Source organism: Bactrocera neohumeralis, chromosome 5, assembly GCF_024586455.1.
Source record: "Bactrocera neohumeralis isolate Rockhampton chromosome 5, APGP_CSIRO_Bneo_wtdbg2-racon-allhic-juicebox.fasta_v2, whole genome shotgun sequence".
In the NCBI taxonomy this organism is placed as follows: domain Eukaryota; kingdom Metazoa; phylum Arthropoda; class Insecta; order Diptera; family Tephritidae; genus Bactrocera; species Bactrocera neohumeralis.
The window spans coordinates 66,036,888-66,051,879 of record NC_065922.1 but is presented as its reverse complement, the minus strand read 5'-3'; the positions used below and the strand labels follow the sequence as shown (position 1 = coordinate 66,051,879).

General features: G+C 32.3%; 4 protein-coding genes across 5 annotated transcripts; 2 read left to right on the top strand and 2 right to left on the bottom strand.

Moving 5' to 3' along the window:
• Positions 1-498: 498 nt before the first annotated feature.
• Positions 499-4,046, bottom strand: LOC126760476 (vacuolar protein sorting-associated protein 37A). Its single transcript, XM_050476119.1, has 5 exons — positions 3,508-4,046; positions 3,242-3,434; positions 2,286-2,664; positions 2,070-2,221; positions 499-974 (listed from the first exon to the last, which is right to left on the bottom strand). Exons 1-5 carry the CDS (start codon positions 3,612-3,614, stop codon positions 780-782), a joined length of 1,026 nt encoding a protein of 341 aa, XP_050332076.1. The 5' UTR covers positions 3,615-4,046; the 3' UTR covers positions 499-779.
• A 415-nt stretch (positions 4,047-4,461) lies between these two features.
• On the top strand, positions 4,462-5,040 carry LOC126760486 (uncharacterized). 2 transcript variants are annotated; one of them, XM_050476146.1, is made up of 2 exons: positions 4,462-4,558; positions 4,633-5,040. In XM_050476146.1, the coding sequence occupies exon 2, from the start codon at positions 4,635-4,637 to the stop codon at positions 4,968-4,970; it is 336 nt and encodes a 111-aa protein (XP_050332103.1). In that variant the 5' UTR covers positions 4,462-4,558; positions 4,633-4,634; the 3' UTR covers positions 4,971-5,040. The 2 variants fall into 2 exon arrangements, with proteins under 2 accessions (XP_050332103.1, XP_050332102.1); XM_050476145.1 differs by having other exon boundaries at positions 4,469-4,567.
• Positions 5,041-5,322: 282 nt separating this feature from the next.
• On the top strand, positions 5,323-9,713 carry LOC126760462 (uncharacterized). Its single transcript, XM_050476106.1, has 7 exons — positions 5,323-5,561; positions 5,675-5,776; positions 5,835-6,232; positions 6,303-6,868; positions 6,923-7,798; positions 7,999-8,349; positions 8,407-9,713. The coding sequence occupies exons 1-7, from the start codon at positions 5,466-5,468 to the stop codon at positions 8,547-8,549; spliced, it is 2,532 nt and encodes an 843-aa protein (XP_050332063.1). The 5' UTR covers positions 5,323-5,465; the 3' UTR covers positions 8,550-9,713.
• A 420-nt stretch (positions 9,714-10,133) lies between these two features.
• LOC126760472 (uncharacterized) lies at positions 10,134-13,196 on the bottom strand. Its single transcript, XM_050476117.1, has 5 exons — positions 12,566-13,196; positions 12,378-12,511; positions 11,242-11,333; positions 10,922-11,141; positions 10,134-10,865 (listed from the first exon to the last, which is right to left on the bottom strand). The coding sequence occupies exons 1-5, from the start codon at positions 12,964-12,966 to the stop codon at positions 10,483-10,485; spliced, it is 1,230 nt and encodes a 409-aa protein (XP_050332074.1). The 5' UTR covers positions 12,967-13,196; the 3' UTR covers positions 10,134-10,482.
• Positions 13,197-14,992: the final 1,796 nt, after the last annotated feature.

Below are 14,992 nucleotides of genomic sequence, written 5' to 3'. Positions count from 1 at the left end.
ACAAATTAGTTCGTATTTTGGTTTTAATTCAATTTATTGCAATAAATAAAATATACACTTATTGCCAATAATTTCTACTTATTACTAAGTTATTAATGAAATCACAATATATTAGTTTTCTTTTTTTGCTTTTGTTTTTTTTTTTTTTTTTTTTTTTTTAATTACAACGCATTTACAATACTACAAAATATTTGCACAAATTTAGGAAATTAAATGTAATTCACTCACAATATTGGTATGTATGTATGTAAGCATCTACGCGCTTATTTACGAACGCAGAACGCGGCGTGGCGCACGCACTCACTATTTCGCGCAACTTATTTGATTTATTCAGACATTACTTAGTCAAAGCAATGGAATTCATTTCCGCGGATCAATAATTTTAAACAAAAAATATTTTCGATTTTCATATACTTAATTTGTATTTTTCTTTACAAGAAAAAATCTAACTTATTTTAGTTTAAGTGTAGTTTTACTGCTTGACTATGATTGAGAGTAAATTAATTTTTTTTTTTTTGCTTTTGTTTACATGAGTTGGACACCACCACGCACTTTGACGTTTTACTAATGACATTACTTGACACCAAATACAATAGGACCAAATTTATATGCAGGTCATTTGGTCAAAAATCGTAGCTATAAATTAAAGCAATTTCGCGCTGATAACTTTAAATTGTTTGCGCAAGATTCATAATTGCTATACTTGTATAACTGCCATATGCCTTATAAAAGCTAAATCACTTGCAGGCAAGTACATGTTTAATACAAATGTGCATCGCTTACATAGCGGCGCGCTCCAATGCCGTCAGCTGATGCCCCAAGCGTTCCTCCTTGGCCTTACGCTCGGCACTGACTTTCTTCGAATGCGTGTAGTTATTTAGAAATGTTTGCACATCGATTTTACCGTTCAGAAATTGCTCTACGTGTCGATCACATTCGCTGTCCGCATTTGAGGCGGCGATTTGCAGCAATTCCTATAGGGTAAGTAAGCATATATAGTAAGAGTTGTGTGGTTATGTAATATCGGAATATTTGATATACATAAGTATGTATAAAAATCAATAAAAATTAATAGTAAAATAAAAAATACATAAAAACACAAGAAAAAAATAATAAAAAAAAATAAAATAATAAAAAAAAATAAAAATAAAATAATAAAAAAATAAAATAAAAAAAAATAAAAAAAAAAATAAAACAAAAAAAAAAAAAAAAAAAATTAAAAAAATAAATACAAAACTAAAAAAAAATATAAAAAAATTAAAAAAAAAATATAAAAAAAAATATAAAAAAAAAAAAAAAAAAAAAAAAAATATATAAAAAAAAAAAAAAAAAAAAAAAAAATAAAAAAAAAAACAAAAAAAAATAAATAATAACAAAAGAAAAAGAAAAAAAACAATTAATACAAAGAAAAACGTTAACTTCGGTGCACCGAAGAAATAAAAAAAAATGGTATACAAGAACTTGATTTTGATCGGTAAGTTTATAGGCAGCTATAAGATATAATGGTCCGATCCGAACATTTTTGTCGGCGAATATACCGTTGTTTCAGGTGTTAATGGACGCTGAACTTTCTGAAGATATCTTGTAAAATAAAAATTTTGTTTTTGCCAGTTCGGCTGGCAGCTATGTATATGTTTTTTGGTTCGACTTGAATAATGTGTTCGGAGATTGCACCGTTGCCTTGGAAAATAATCCATACCAAATTTCATGATGACATTTCGTCAAATAAAAAAGTTCTTTATACAAAAAATTGCTGTCGATCGTTCAGATTGTATGACAGCTACATATATATTATTGACGTCCAATATCGGCGGCTCCGAGAAACGAACAGCCTCTTGGAGAGAAAAGAATTTTTACAAAATTTCAGATTGATATCTCAAAAACTGAGGGAATAATTCGCATATATACAGACAAACCGACTGATTTGTCTAAACCGACCTAGCTCATCACGGTGATCATTTATTTGTATACTTTACAGCGCCTCAGTTGTTTCTTTCTGAGTTTTCCATACTTCCGTGGTAAAATAAATATGCACTATTCAGGGTATACGAAAAATAACAATTATTTACGCGTATGTGTTGCGGTGCGTATTCCTCTGACTTCTTTAAGTACTTCTTGTTCAGTTGATCACACTTTTCACCGAGATTTTTAAGCGCTGTAACATCGTCACTTAGTTTTCGTTTTAATTCGACCAAATGCGTTTCTTTAGATTCATTCTCACCTACAAATACGAAATTGAAAAAACATTATAATTATAATTTGAATAAAAAATATCTCGTACGCACGTGATATTATCTCCACTTGATTGATCATCGAGTCAAGTTCTTCGTTCAAATGCTGCACCACAGACATCTCTTCAATGAAATCATCGAAAAATTGCGGATCACTGTCGAGCTGCTTCAATTCATCTAGCGACAATGTAGATAGGTTTGGCAAACTGCTTTCATTGAGTTTACATGATTTTGACGAATCCAATGGTGAATTCTCGTTACTGCTATCTAATGATTTTGCGGCAATTGATGTTGGCGTAGCAGTGGCGTTGGCGTTGACCGCGCGCGTTGGTATATTAATGGGGCTACCGGAATTTACAATGGGTGGTGGAAAGCGCTCGAATTCGCGTATAATGGCCTGCACAACGCGGCCCAGATCAGAATGTGGAGAGTACTGTAAAGAAAGAAAAACAGTGTATATTATATTATGTTGCTGATGCGTATATAAGCCTGGACATCCGGGCCAATAAATCTTATGGCTATGAACTGTGTAACCCTTTACGCAAATGTAGAGATACCTTACCGTTTTTCTGTACACCATGGCATCATATAAGGTTCTAAAAGTGCAAATGCCGGTAATAACAACAAAAACAAATGAAAATCTGCACGTGAAAAAAACGTCTAATACATGTATGGTTAATCCAGCATCATGCATGTTTAATATTATAATACTTGCAAATATATACACATTTGCACATATTTCTATATGTATGAGTATTGGCTTCTTATCCTTGATAGTCGCATGAGTGTGCGCGCATGGAACCTTGAATGCGTACATAAACAGGCAAAATATTTCTGCTGAAAAATCGTTAATATGAAGGTCAAACAACTGTCAATCAGTTTTATGGAAACAAACAGCAACTGTTAATTATTTCCAGTGCATCCTTGACCGCTACTTTTAGATTTGAAATAGAGGTCATAGCTTCATATGAAAAAGGGTCCTTCAAACTCTAAGCACACCGAATACTTACATTGAGTAATCCAGGCGCCGTTTCAACTTCACCCGTCGCCGCATTAACCCAATGATGCTGTACAGTTGGTGATATAACTATTTTGGGTCGCTCATTGGGAAAATTCACACCGAGTTGAACTGTAAGTACTAATGTACGTCCACTAGTTTCGAAATGTATACAATACTCTTCTTGTTCTGTCACTTCGACAACACTGTAAAGCAAATATTTTATAAAATATGTTAATTAAATCAATAGACATAAAGAAGTATAAATTTATAACTCACTTGTCGTTGAATACTTTAAGTGTATCTATTTGGCGTTTGCGAAAATCCAAATTTTTACATTGTGTTTGCTGTTGCTGTGCGGTTTGCTGCCGCGGAAGCATTTTCATATGCAAATTTACTCAGGCCTTAGCTTAGTTACAGCTTCTTTACTCTTGTGGTTACTAACCGCCAACTTTTCTTTATTTCTACTCAAGTATTTATTTTAAACTTTTATTGTTATACACATAACAAAATAATAATTATACGTTTTCCTTAAGTTATTTATTGCTCTCTGACTGGAAAGTTGTCTGGCTAAATAGATTTTATCTTTCACTCTTTTATTATTAATAAATTTCCAATATTTAGTTATATATGCTTATTATAATTGAGCTTAGTAGCTGTGGAAATTATTGTATTGGAAACACTTGTTAAATTTCTGTCTCTAAATTATATGAAATTATATATTGTATTTTATTTTTGTGGTTAGATTAACAATTTTGCAAATAAATCAAAAATTGATAAATGTATAATAAGAGAACTGCTGGAGAATAATTCCAATTACCACAATAAACAAAAAACGTATGACGACGTAAATTAAAAACAATGTTGCCATATCAGATGCCTATTAAAGGGAATGAAAAATGCGCAAGGATATGCTAGTGTTGGTAAAATGGAAGGGTTTGCAAGGTTTTCAATCTGTACCCAGCAATCATCCCAGAATTAGAACAGATATCGTTTAAGCATGTACTATAATACTTTTACTATAAAACACTAATAAAAAAATCTTTAAGTAATAGCAGAAACAGCGAATTTCGTTCCTCCCTTCCTTAGGTTGCAGTTATAAATGAAAATATAAACAGGAAAACTTAAAATATCTCCATATATAGAAAGAAGATACTACTATAACGCTTTAAATAATTTGAAAGTACAATCGATTTATAAAAAAAAACTTTCCAACATTACATACTTAGAATAATCACTTTACGTTTGTTGGGTTACGTGTCAATATGTTTGATAGCATCAGCTGATTTGAACGAGTTCCTTAAATTTATTTGTCGATTTCCAATTTGAGGTAACAGAAGTAAATAAGGAAACATTACCCAAAGTGAATATTTTTTATTAAAATTAAAATATTTATATTTTAAGCAATGGCACTCTTTGAGTTGAAATGGCTGAGGCGTTGGGTACGAAGGCATACAAACCCCATACCGGAGGATAGTGCACAATTGTGGAAAAGACGTCTAAGTATTGGTTATGCGCTACTCGCATGGAATGCTTTTGGGTTTGTCTGCTACATGGTTTATACCGGACGAAATGATTGGGCAAAATATTATGGTTATAAGAGTGAAGAGGAAGCTAAATTAACACCCGCTCAACAATACGCAACACAATTGAACGTTAATAAAGGAAAAATTATACGTTTCTCAGGATTTAACCGTGTCGGCGAGACGGAATTCGATAATACAAGTGAAAAAGTTGAATAATTAAATTTTTTAATGAAAACCGTAAAGTTATCATGAAATAATATATAAGTTAAAAAAACATGAAAACCTATCTACATATATTTTATTTTGACAATCAAAGCAGTGAACAGCTGTGGCATATTCTTTCGTAACAGAGTTGCTTCTGTTATTATATTTGGCAATAAAGTTAATAAATATTCAGGAAATTATTTAATTGCATAAAAATTTTGGGAAGTTTGAATAAAAGTATGGTAAATGTATTATAAATAAATTATGAATTTTATTTTATATATGTATATTGTTGAATTGTTAATATGCCATATGTACAATAAATTTACTTAAGCATTTCATTTTTGTTGGAACGGCAAGTTGGCATTGTGAAAACAACAGCTAACTTCGGCAGCTTGGCATTTGTCATTTATACATACATAAAAACGGCGGGCAACATTTTCAGTGTAATAAAAATTTACATCATTTTATATTATTTATATTTTAAATTTAAAGTTAAATGTAAGCATGAAGTGCGAATTGTGCGGTTCAAGTCGTCGTGACAGTATTAAATACGGCGAATTTCTGAAAAAAAAGGGAAAAGGCGTGCATACTAATTGCTTGGTTAGTATAAGCCCGATTATATGCATGCAAAATCTAACTAATTGCTGTTGATTCCAATATTTTGATTTTGTTCAATGATTTTTCTGTAATCAATTTCTATTTCATTACTTTAGTATTTATCTTCTGCCATTACACAAAATGGTAAAGATGATGAGGGAATTTTGGGATTTCTACCAAAAGATATTGCGGCAGAGAAAAAACGAGTATCAACTGTTGTAAGTAACACAAAATCTGTTTAATCCTTAAACAATAATATATTATTTCTATATTCAGCGATGCTGTTATTGCGGAGAAGTGATGGCCAACATAGGATGTTGTGAAAGGCGCTGTCACTTAAATTTTCACATGATTTGTGGCATAGAAAATGGGGCCATGAATCAATTTATTCATAGTTTTCGCTCTTTCTGCCATAGACATGTACGCAAAGTTAATTATCGCCCAAAAAAAGACGATGAGTGCTGTATATGCTTTGAAAAAATCTTCAATGAAAGCACTCGCTTCAGTGCAGTCAATATGATACGTGCACCATGTTGTCGGAATGGTTGGTTTCACAAATACTGTCTACAACAATTTGCTAAAAATGCAGGATATTTTTTTAAATGTCCGCTTTGCAATGATAATACAAATTTTAAACAGAATATGTCGCTGAGTGGCATTTTCGTGCAAAACAAGTAGGTGCCCGTTTCTTTACTTTATGCTAGCATAGAAATATATATAAAACTTACTATTTTTTGTTTTTAGAGATGCCGAGTGGGAGATGGTTCCCAATGCGTATGCCGAATTGCTTGAGCGTCCCAGTGTATGTGCGGCCGAAACCTGTCATAACAGAAAGGGACGCACTCAAGCGCAAACCACAAATAATCCATTCATCTATTGTGTAACATGCGGTTCTGTAGCAATGCACCTTCATTGCACGCCACAACGCAGCCACACATTTGAATGTGACAATTGTAAAAGTATACTGCATGCTAACAGTGGCCTTGAGACTATGGAGGCACAGCAACAGTTTATAGAACTAGCGAATGCTGATGATGCAGATATAATTGAAGATGAAAATTCAGATATAGATGTGTGTGGCATTATTAGTGAGGAAGAAGTTGACAATGAAATAATTCAACGACCATATATTGAAAATGAAAATACAACACAAATAATGGAACTAGGTGACAGTTTGAATTACTCTGATGACACTACGATTGAATGCCAAATGCAACTTGCTTATTTGTGCAGCGATGATGAAAGACAAGTGAATGCTGTTGAAGAGCAAGAAAATGTCATTAATATGCAGAACGCAGTCGAACAGAAAGGTAATTTTAATTATTTCTATTAGCGTATAAAAAAAAATAAATGTAATTTTTTAGTGCTTGATGTTAATGCAACAATTGTCGACGCAGCCATAAATAGTGCAGAAAGCCAGGACAGCGAAGAAAATTATGCTTTAAATATTTCATGTGTTGCACAACGTACACGACGGAAATCTGTTGCGACGTATCTACCCACGTTAGAGGGTCAAGTAGATGAGGATAATAAATCCACAGCCTCATATAAGTCCTCCGAATGTTGTCAAGTATTTGAGTATGATGACGGTAATGACGCAGCTGACGATAATACGAAGAACCATGTGTGTAGCACAGAACTAACGAATGAGAAAATAGCAAGTCCTTTAGATATAAGCTGTATAGCGAATCGCACCCGTCGTCGATCTATGAAAAAAATAGAAGTTAAATCAGAAGAGAAAAATGTTTGTGAAGATAATGATACCTATGAACACATTTCTTTAAGCTCACACAACACATACCAACCGAGCCAAGGCAGTACCTTCTTTGAGTCTGAATGTTATAAAGACTTGGACGACGAAAATGGTCAGCAGATTGGAAATGGTGAGAATCATGGTAATCGTTTAATGACTTACTTCTATCAACTGTTAAATGAAGTAAAGTCCAATCCGCAAACTAAACATACACAAACCGAAAACAACAATGCTGAAAATGTGGACGAGATTGAAGTAAAATCGGATCCATTAAACACAAGCTGCATCGCGAAACGCACGCGCCGACGAATGAGTTTTGTAAATGTAATTGATACAATTAAAGAAATAGGCGAAGAGGCACAGGACTCAGAATCAACAATCAACAGTATCACCAGTTCACAGGATTCATACAAATCTTCTATGTACTTTGGTAGTACCATTGAACATCAAACTCCAGCTAATACTGAAACAGACTGCCCTGAAACTGGTAAGAACACCACTAAATTTGCAGTTATAGATAATAAGTATAATAATAATGTTATTATTTATTTTTATATATTTTACTTATTCCTTTAATTTTGTTTTTTTTTTCTTTTTCTCTGTTTATATTTTTTTTATTTTTTTTATTTTTATATTATTTTTATTTTTATTTGATTTTTATTTTTTATTTGATTTTTATTATGCCAGACACTGCCAGCAAAGTAAAGCGAACTCACAGTCGTAAACGCAGTCATGACAGCGTAATCGAAAACGCAACTGTTGACGCACAAACCAATACTATTTGCAAAAATGCATTAACGCCGAATGATATACGCTCACCTTCCAGTAATATGGTAACATCGTCCACTTTCAGACGTGGTCAGAGAAGATATCTTCCTTCGCGCCGTTTGATAGAGAGTGCAGATATGTATAAAACACACAAATCGTTGCTGGGACGCTCTCCAGTAACCAAATATGAAAACTGGTCAAACATAAAAGAATCCAGCGCAGCTTACTTCACACCAAATTTTATGCGCGTTAATGGAAAGTTGAAAAGCGGTAAACAATACATGCAAATTAAAAAGACAAGCATATAATAAAACGATTTATTTCCAGCTTTGAAGGAAAGCGCTCAACAGCAACAAAATCCCCGACAAACAGCTGCTGCGCAGACGCATTTTTCGCGTAGTTATCAACTGCTTTTAGAATGCAATGAAAATCACTATGCTAGCACAAGTGCTAATGCGCAGCGCGTTTAGACAAGCATCATGTCCCACTGATGCAATGCAATTTAAGTTGTTTAGTTTATTAATTTAGAATTGTAAGCATTCATTATATGGCTTATTATTAAAGCGGTTAGAACCTGAGGCAAAAAAAATCGCGTTAATGAGTAAGAACCACTATTCACATCGCGTTCAGAGCATCAGTACATATAAACATCTTGTTAATTTGTATACTTTTTTACTTTATATGAACCCACGGAGTTACATAAAGTTGTGTCAAAGCATTTTTAACACATGCTGTCATGACCAGCTGTTATTTATGATTAAAAATTGTTTACACATTCCAACCAAGAAAAATATGTTTTTTTTTTTTAGTAATAACTGTATACGAATAGATTGTAAATCAAAAAAAAAAAAACTTTTTGCTCTGTAGTAATACAATCTGTATATAATTGAATCATGGTTCAAAGAGGATCAGAGAATATAAATATTTGTTACTTTTCTACTCTATATGGACTACAAATTGTATTAAAATGCCAAAATCAGCCGTTTAGTTTCGTTTTTATAGGTTTGTTTCTTAACTGCTAACTATCACTAACTAGCCAGTTTCTGCGAAACAAAAAACGTTCTTAACTCAAAAAAACAGCAGAAGAGAGCGGAAGAAGCAGATAGACCTGCTGGTTCTTGCTAGTATAAAATTGCTACTGCCATATAAAGAAGCTGTTAAAACCTTATTAATAAAAAACATAATTTGTCTATTAGTTGTTAGTTTGTAAGCGATTATTAAATTAAAAAAAAATAAAAATATTTACTGAAATAATGTAACTGCTATTGGTTTGTGTTATTTAAAAGTAAATTTTACTAATAATGTAATGCTGTATTTATATAAACATTAAATATTATTTTCAATTAGAGTAGTTGGAGTATATTTGTTCAGTTGCAATATTATTATATATTCACAAAATATTAATACTTGAGACTTTGTACCATCCATATAGCCAGTTGCAGCTTTATTGAAACTTAAGGACTACATAAGATTGGTCTAAAGGATATTTTTGAGCTTTATTAAAATCAGATATTGCATTTTGTTTTCATATGAGTTCAACGATTTTCTTATTTTTCCATAAAACTGCATGTCATTAAGAATATATGTACAATGTAATTTAAAATATTTGATTAATATAAATGTCTTGAAATAAATTTAATTATTTTTATTTGAGCAGTGCATTTTTAACAGGTAAGCATATTGAGGAAAATAATTTCAAACAAAAATAAGAAAAAATCAAAACCAAGAAATTAACAGCTTCGTGGGGAGAAATAGGCGTGTGCAAAGTGTTGGCACTATTCTCGCATTGAAACCTGCAAACTCCCAATAGTATAGACACTCGATTAAACCATTTGCCAGAAAGATAGAAGTCAAACTACACTGACATCCGACACAAATACAAACAGACGCTCCTGCAATGCCCCACTTAATAATAAAAAAAATTATATTTTTTTCTTATAAATTTATTGTAACAATTTAACAAATCGTAAATACAAAAATAGTACCTCGACGACAATGGAAGAAACAAACATTTAAATTTCAAAATGTGTAAATAAATTTAAAAAAAAAACCTCTTGGTGCATGTTATCGAAGGTGATTTTATTTTTACTTGTAACAATTTGGGTATTATTTTTAGTTTAATTGAGCTAAGTTAACTTTCGATAAAGTTATTTGTACCAGTTTTCACTTACACATCGTAATTTTTTTATTGTGTAATCAAATCTATTTCAGTTTATTTTGAAAGGCCACTTTGTGGAATATTATATTTAACTATATAACGAACTAGAAAAAGCAGTTGTATGTTCACTGGTCTATCTGCGTTTTCCGTTGCCTAAAAATCATACACTACATAACCTCAAAAATTTAAATTTTCTTTTGAAGGATGAAAAGTGCTGTTACGCATAAAAAACTTCACTACTTGGCTCAACTTTCGTTTTTCTCCTCCACCGGTTTCATATAGAACAATGTGTACTCGCGTTTCAGCACACGATGTTGGGCGCGCTCATATGTAAAACGTATATTGCGTTTATTATAATCCAAATAGGTGCGCATAAAGTGACGATTTGTCTCGTGCACGTCAGGATGTTGTAAATATTCCTTAACCGGCATCCATTGTGCCTTAGCGATTTCACGCTCGCATTTATGTACTTCACGATTGAGTGGCTTCAAAGCAACAACTACGTACATATCTGAACAGCCAAAGTTTCCGCCATGTGAATGTCGTATACTAATAACGGTACGGAATTCACAGTCGATACCGGTTTCCTCCTTCACCTCGCGTATAGCTGCATTTACTATTTCCTCACCTACAATTGTTAAACGTTAGAAATGCTTTAAATAAATAAATTTTTCATAAACGTACCGGGCTCCACATAACCACCAGGTAATTTCCAACTATTTGCGATTAATGCATAACGGTCACTAACAACTAACACTTCATCGTTGTCATTGACAACAAGTCCACCAACACCAAGCATTGTATGGCAAAATGTTGGTATATTGGCAGATTCGTGGGTTGGCAGCCAGCGATACATCACAAGCGAGGAGGAGGTAGTGTCCACATGATGGAATACAAAGCCGGCCTACAAATGAGAATGGCAGAAATTAGTGACAAATAATAATAAAAAGTACATTCATATATATTTTACATATATACTTATGTATGTTTACGTATATTCAGACCTTAGCTAAATGTGGCACCCATGCTGCATGTTCTTTCCGTAATGTAAACCATATGGCGCGCCGTTTAATGGAAATCCAGTGGTCTAAAGATTCTTTAAGAAAATATTTATTTAATAAAATTTCCTTTTAGTAGCGATTAACGTAAAATATTCTTTTTCTGCATTTAGGAAAAAATATAACAAGAAGAATACGCTTTTAGATGCATTTTTTTGTAGCATAAAACAGTATAAAAAGTTCTATATCATTAGCAGCTATATGCTATAGTGGTCCGATGTAAAAAAATATTCGAAGATTAATTCACTACTCGTGAAATAGAAAAAATACTTCACTTTGATCAGTCAGTTTATATGGTTTGTAGTATATGCCAAAGTGGTCAGATCTGAAAAATTTCTTAGGAGATTATTCCGCTTACTAAATTTTATGAATTTTGTGAAATAATAAAGCTTTCTACAAATGAACTATTTTATAGATTCCCCGACGCTTCTTTCTGAGTGTTATAAAATTCGTGGCAATCTTAATACATATGTATATGTACATGTACATGTTCAGGGTACAATAAACGCTCAAATATATGCTATTTCTAGTTACAAAGCTAATTACTAAAATTCGAAAGTAGTTTAGTAATAGTACGTATATGTATATGTACATACATATATATTATTGTATACGTAACAAGTATTTTTGTATCTATGCAACTTTGCACTTATTATTATGAATGTATATGAAGTTATTTACGAATGCTTATCTTGGTAATTAAATATACCCTTATATTGTACCAAACAAGTTAATGGAAAGCATTTGATGCAGTATATAGTAGTTCTAACAAACGTATTTATGTGTGTAGAAGTGTACACATCGATCTATTTAACCTTTCAGAGGGCATATATAATCAATGTTTTCTTCTAAAATTGTTTATCAACACATTGTTGATTAATTTATCATGACAAATTTGCTAGTTTGTGCTGTTTCACATAAAATTTAAATTCAATTAAAGGTTAATAAGTTCAGTTAAGTATTGATTTCCATTTAACTTTAGACTGAATACTATATATTTCACATAAGTACTGCAGTAAAATGCAAATAACTTACACCTAATACTAATATACAAAAACTTCAAATTCCTTTTGTCTACTTACTCTCTAGCTTCTTTTCAAAATCTGTGGCTTCATCGTATTCCTTTTCTGAGTCCACCAGCACACCATTGAAGCGATCAACGCTACCACAGAATACACCCTCTGGCACCTCCATGTCTTTTCCACCCGAATTTCGTCTGTAAACATTTACATTTATTTACAATATTCCATGAATAATAGTCATAACGTACTTAAACAATTTACTTGTAGTTGAAATAAAACGCGTTTGCGTTCGCTTTTGCACTCGTTGACAATCGCTTAGTAGCTGAATGGGTTGTTGCAAATGTGAAAGAGACGAGACAACGTACTTAAAACAACGAATTTTACTGTACTCGCGATATGAACTGTCAATTGTGCAAATATTTTTATTTTTCATGCTAAAATTTCTATTACACAATAACAACGGCGTCGGCGCTAATAAACGCAATGACGACAAAGCTCTTGTTAAATGGGCTGATAACAGGCAAACGGAACCGGGCAACAACATTGTATGCGCATTCGACGAAGTCCGGCTTCGTATATAGGCTACTGATTGTCGCGTGGTGTGCATGCCGACGGCAGTTATTAGATGGCAGTGATATTTGAGCTGCATGGAAACTGCAGTTGAGCGTAGTATTGCGCCAATTCAATTAATTGTAGACTGCGGGTAGACAGGCGTGTACTAATATGTATATCTTTTTGGAAAAAGTGCCAACAGATTCAGTTGCGGAAATTTTTTGTTAATTTCTCTTTTTATTTCCTGGCGTTTTTGTTGGCTAATGTTATCGTTTGCTTTGTTCACCGATACCGTCTGTATCATTATCACTTGTTTATTATCTTTATTGGTATAAATGTTACAGAACTGCAGCTAGTTTTACACATGCATGTATGCTATGCGACTGTGGCGGCTACAATTATTGTAGCTAACAACGTCGCGCTAATATTCCATGCGTTTATTCGTTAAATACATTTATTTTTAATGTAACTGTTTTATTAATTAAAACTTATTAAACTAGTAAGCACCACAATTACGTATAAAATTGTATGAACAGCTGAGCTATCACAGAATCAAAACAAAAGCAACGACAAGTGCGCATCACAACAAACACGCTGATAAGAATTTTAAAAATGTTGACAATTAGCAAACAGCTGCTTTGTTGGGTTGCCACATCCGACAAATGTATTTCCTGTTAATTTAAATGTGTTATATATGTATATGATCTGAAGTATTAATTTTTTTAATTTCAAGTTTTATATCGTATTAAAATATTCGAAAATCATTATTATTAAGTAAAACTTTGGTTTAAAAATAAAAAGTTTTGTTAAAATAAAAAGTTTAATTCTAAGATTGCGACTTTGATAAACGGAAATGCAACTTCGTTAATCCATTCCACTGGAACTTCCCTTTTTTCATATTGGAATGTGTTTCTGACACAATTGTTAAAATGTTGAAGTGAGTAAAACTATTTAAATTAAGAAGAAAATATCTAAAATAACTTGTTAGTTGAACTGCTATAGTCTACACTTTATGATTAACAAATTTTGTAAGAAATCTATCACATTTAAGAGCCTCATGACGACGTAATCAAAACTAGTTCTTTAAGAGCTAGGACCTCGTTAAGGTACTAATTGGATTCCTAAATATCCGAATGGGTGTAAGATGGAGTAAATTATAACATATAAATGCTAATCGCTAGAATATGTTCCAGTGTTGTGGTGGGTAAGTTTAAAAATTCTTCAAAAATTTGCCTAACCTACATATTGTATAAAGTTCAAACGTATCTATACTCGAAAACTTTGCCAACATAAATCATTAAGCCTCGCGGAGAATGCCCAAGTCAAGCAATGTTAGTTCAGATATAAATTATAAGATTTCATTGTGAGAATAAAAATCGTTTTGTGTACTTTATAAAATGCTTCTCAGTAGGACAACTGCTCACCACCACTTATAAAAACATGTACAACTTGAAAATGTTAATATGTTAGAATACAAAGGTAAGACTGCCATTTTATCTACTTTTTCATAAAAAATCATTGTTCGAAATAGCCTTTCACTAACTTACTTTTGATTCACTTTTACTTGCTTATCTCTAAAGTAGCTTTGACAGGAAGCGAAACTTTTTGAATTAGCAAATAGTAAATCCCATAAAAGAAGTGGCAAACACTCTATGTAAACAAAAGCAAGTGTTTTTAGCACCTCCATGTCGTTGACACACATACTACTTTATCCTATATGGTAATTATTTGTAGGTGAATGACACTTCTAACTTTAAATCAGGCAAGATTGTGGAAGTGTGAAGAGCATAATACATACATATACATATGTTAAAATTCATAAAATATGCCAGAATTGGTTTGCTCTTTTATACAAACTTACATATAGGTATGCAGATCTGTATTATTAAAAAAAAATATTTTTTTTATTTAACATTTTGCTTTCAATAACAGTTCTGTACTCTTTCACTTTATGTAATCTCGCTTGTTGTACGCTCAATTTGTCACGGAATTCTCTTTTTAGCTACTTCCTGCGCAATAACACTGACCTATGAGCCCATAAACATGGGCATCAACCATTGTAACACCACCCCATAGTTTCCGCCGCCTAATGACGAGGTAACAGCATACATTTCTGCGCTCAT

Excerpts from the sequence above, each read along its gene's own strand:
- LOC126760476 (XM_050476119.1), bottom strand. The coding sequence starts at position 3,614 with ATGAAAATGCTTCCGCGGCAGCAAACCGCACAGCAACAGCAAACACAA. Across the intron at positions 3,435-3,507 it reads CTTAAAGTATTCAACGACAA|TGTTGTCGAAGTGACAGAAC; the intron begins GTGAGTTATAAA and ends TTTGCTTTACAG. Across the intron at positions 2,222-2,285 it reads TCAAGTGGAGATAATATCAC|GTGAGAATGAATCTAAAGAA; the intron begins GTGCGTACGAGA and ends TCGTATTTGTAG.
- LOC126760486 (XM_050476146.1), top strand. The coding sequence starts at position 4,635 with ATGGCACTCTTTGAGTTGAAATGGCTGAGGCGTTGGGTACGAAGGCAT.
- LOC126760462 (XM_050476106.1), top strand. The coding sequence starts at position 5,466 with ATGAAGTGCGAATTGTGCGGTTCAAGTCGTCGTGACAGTATTAAATAC. Across the intron at positions 5,562-5,674 it reads GCGTGCATACTAATTGCTTG|TATTTATCTTCTGCCATTAC; the intron begins GTTAGTATAAGC and ends TCATTACTTTAG. Across the intron at positions 5,777-5,834 it reads AAAAACGAGTATCAACTGTT|CGATGCTGTTATTGCGGAGA; the intron begins GTAAGTAACACA and ends TTCTATATTCAG.
- LOC126760472 (XM_050476117.1), bottom strand. The coding sequence starts at position 12,966 with ATGCAGCTCAAATATCACTGCCATCTAATAACTGCCGTCGGCATGCAC. Across the intron at positions 11,142-11,241 it reads GGGTGCCACATTTAGCTAAG|GCCGGCTTTGTATTCCATCA; the intron begins GTCTGAATATAC and ends TCTCATTTGTAG. Across the intron at positions 10,866-10,921 it reads TGGTGGTTATGTGGAGCCCG|GTGAGGAAATAGTAAATGCA; the intron begins GTACGTTTATGA and ends TAACAATTGTAG.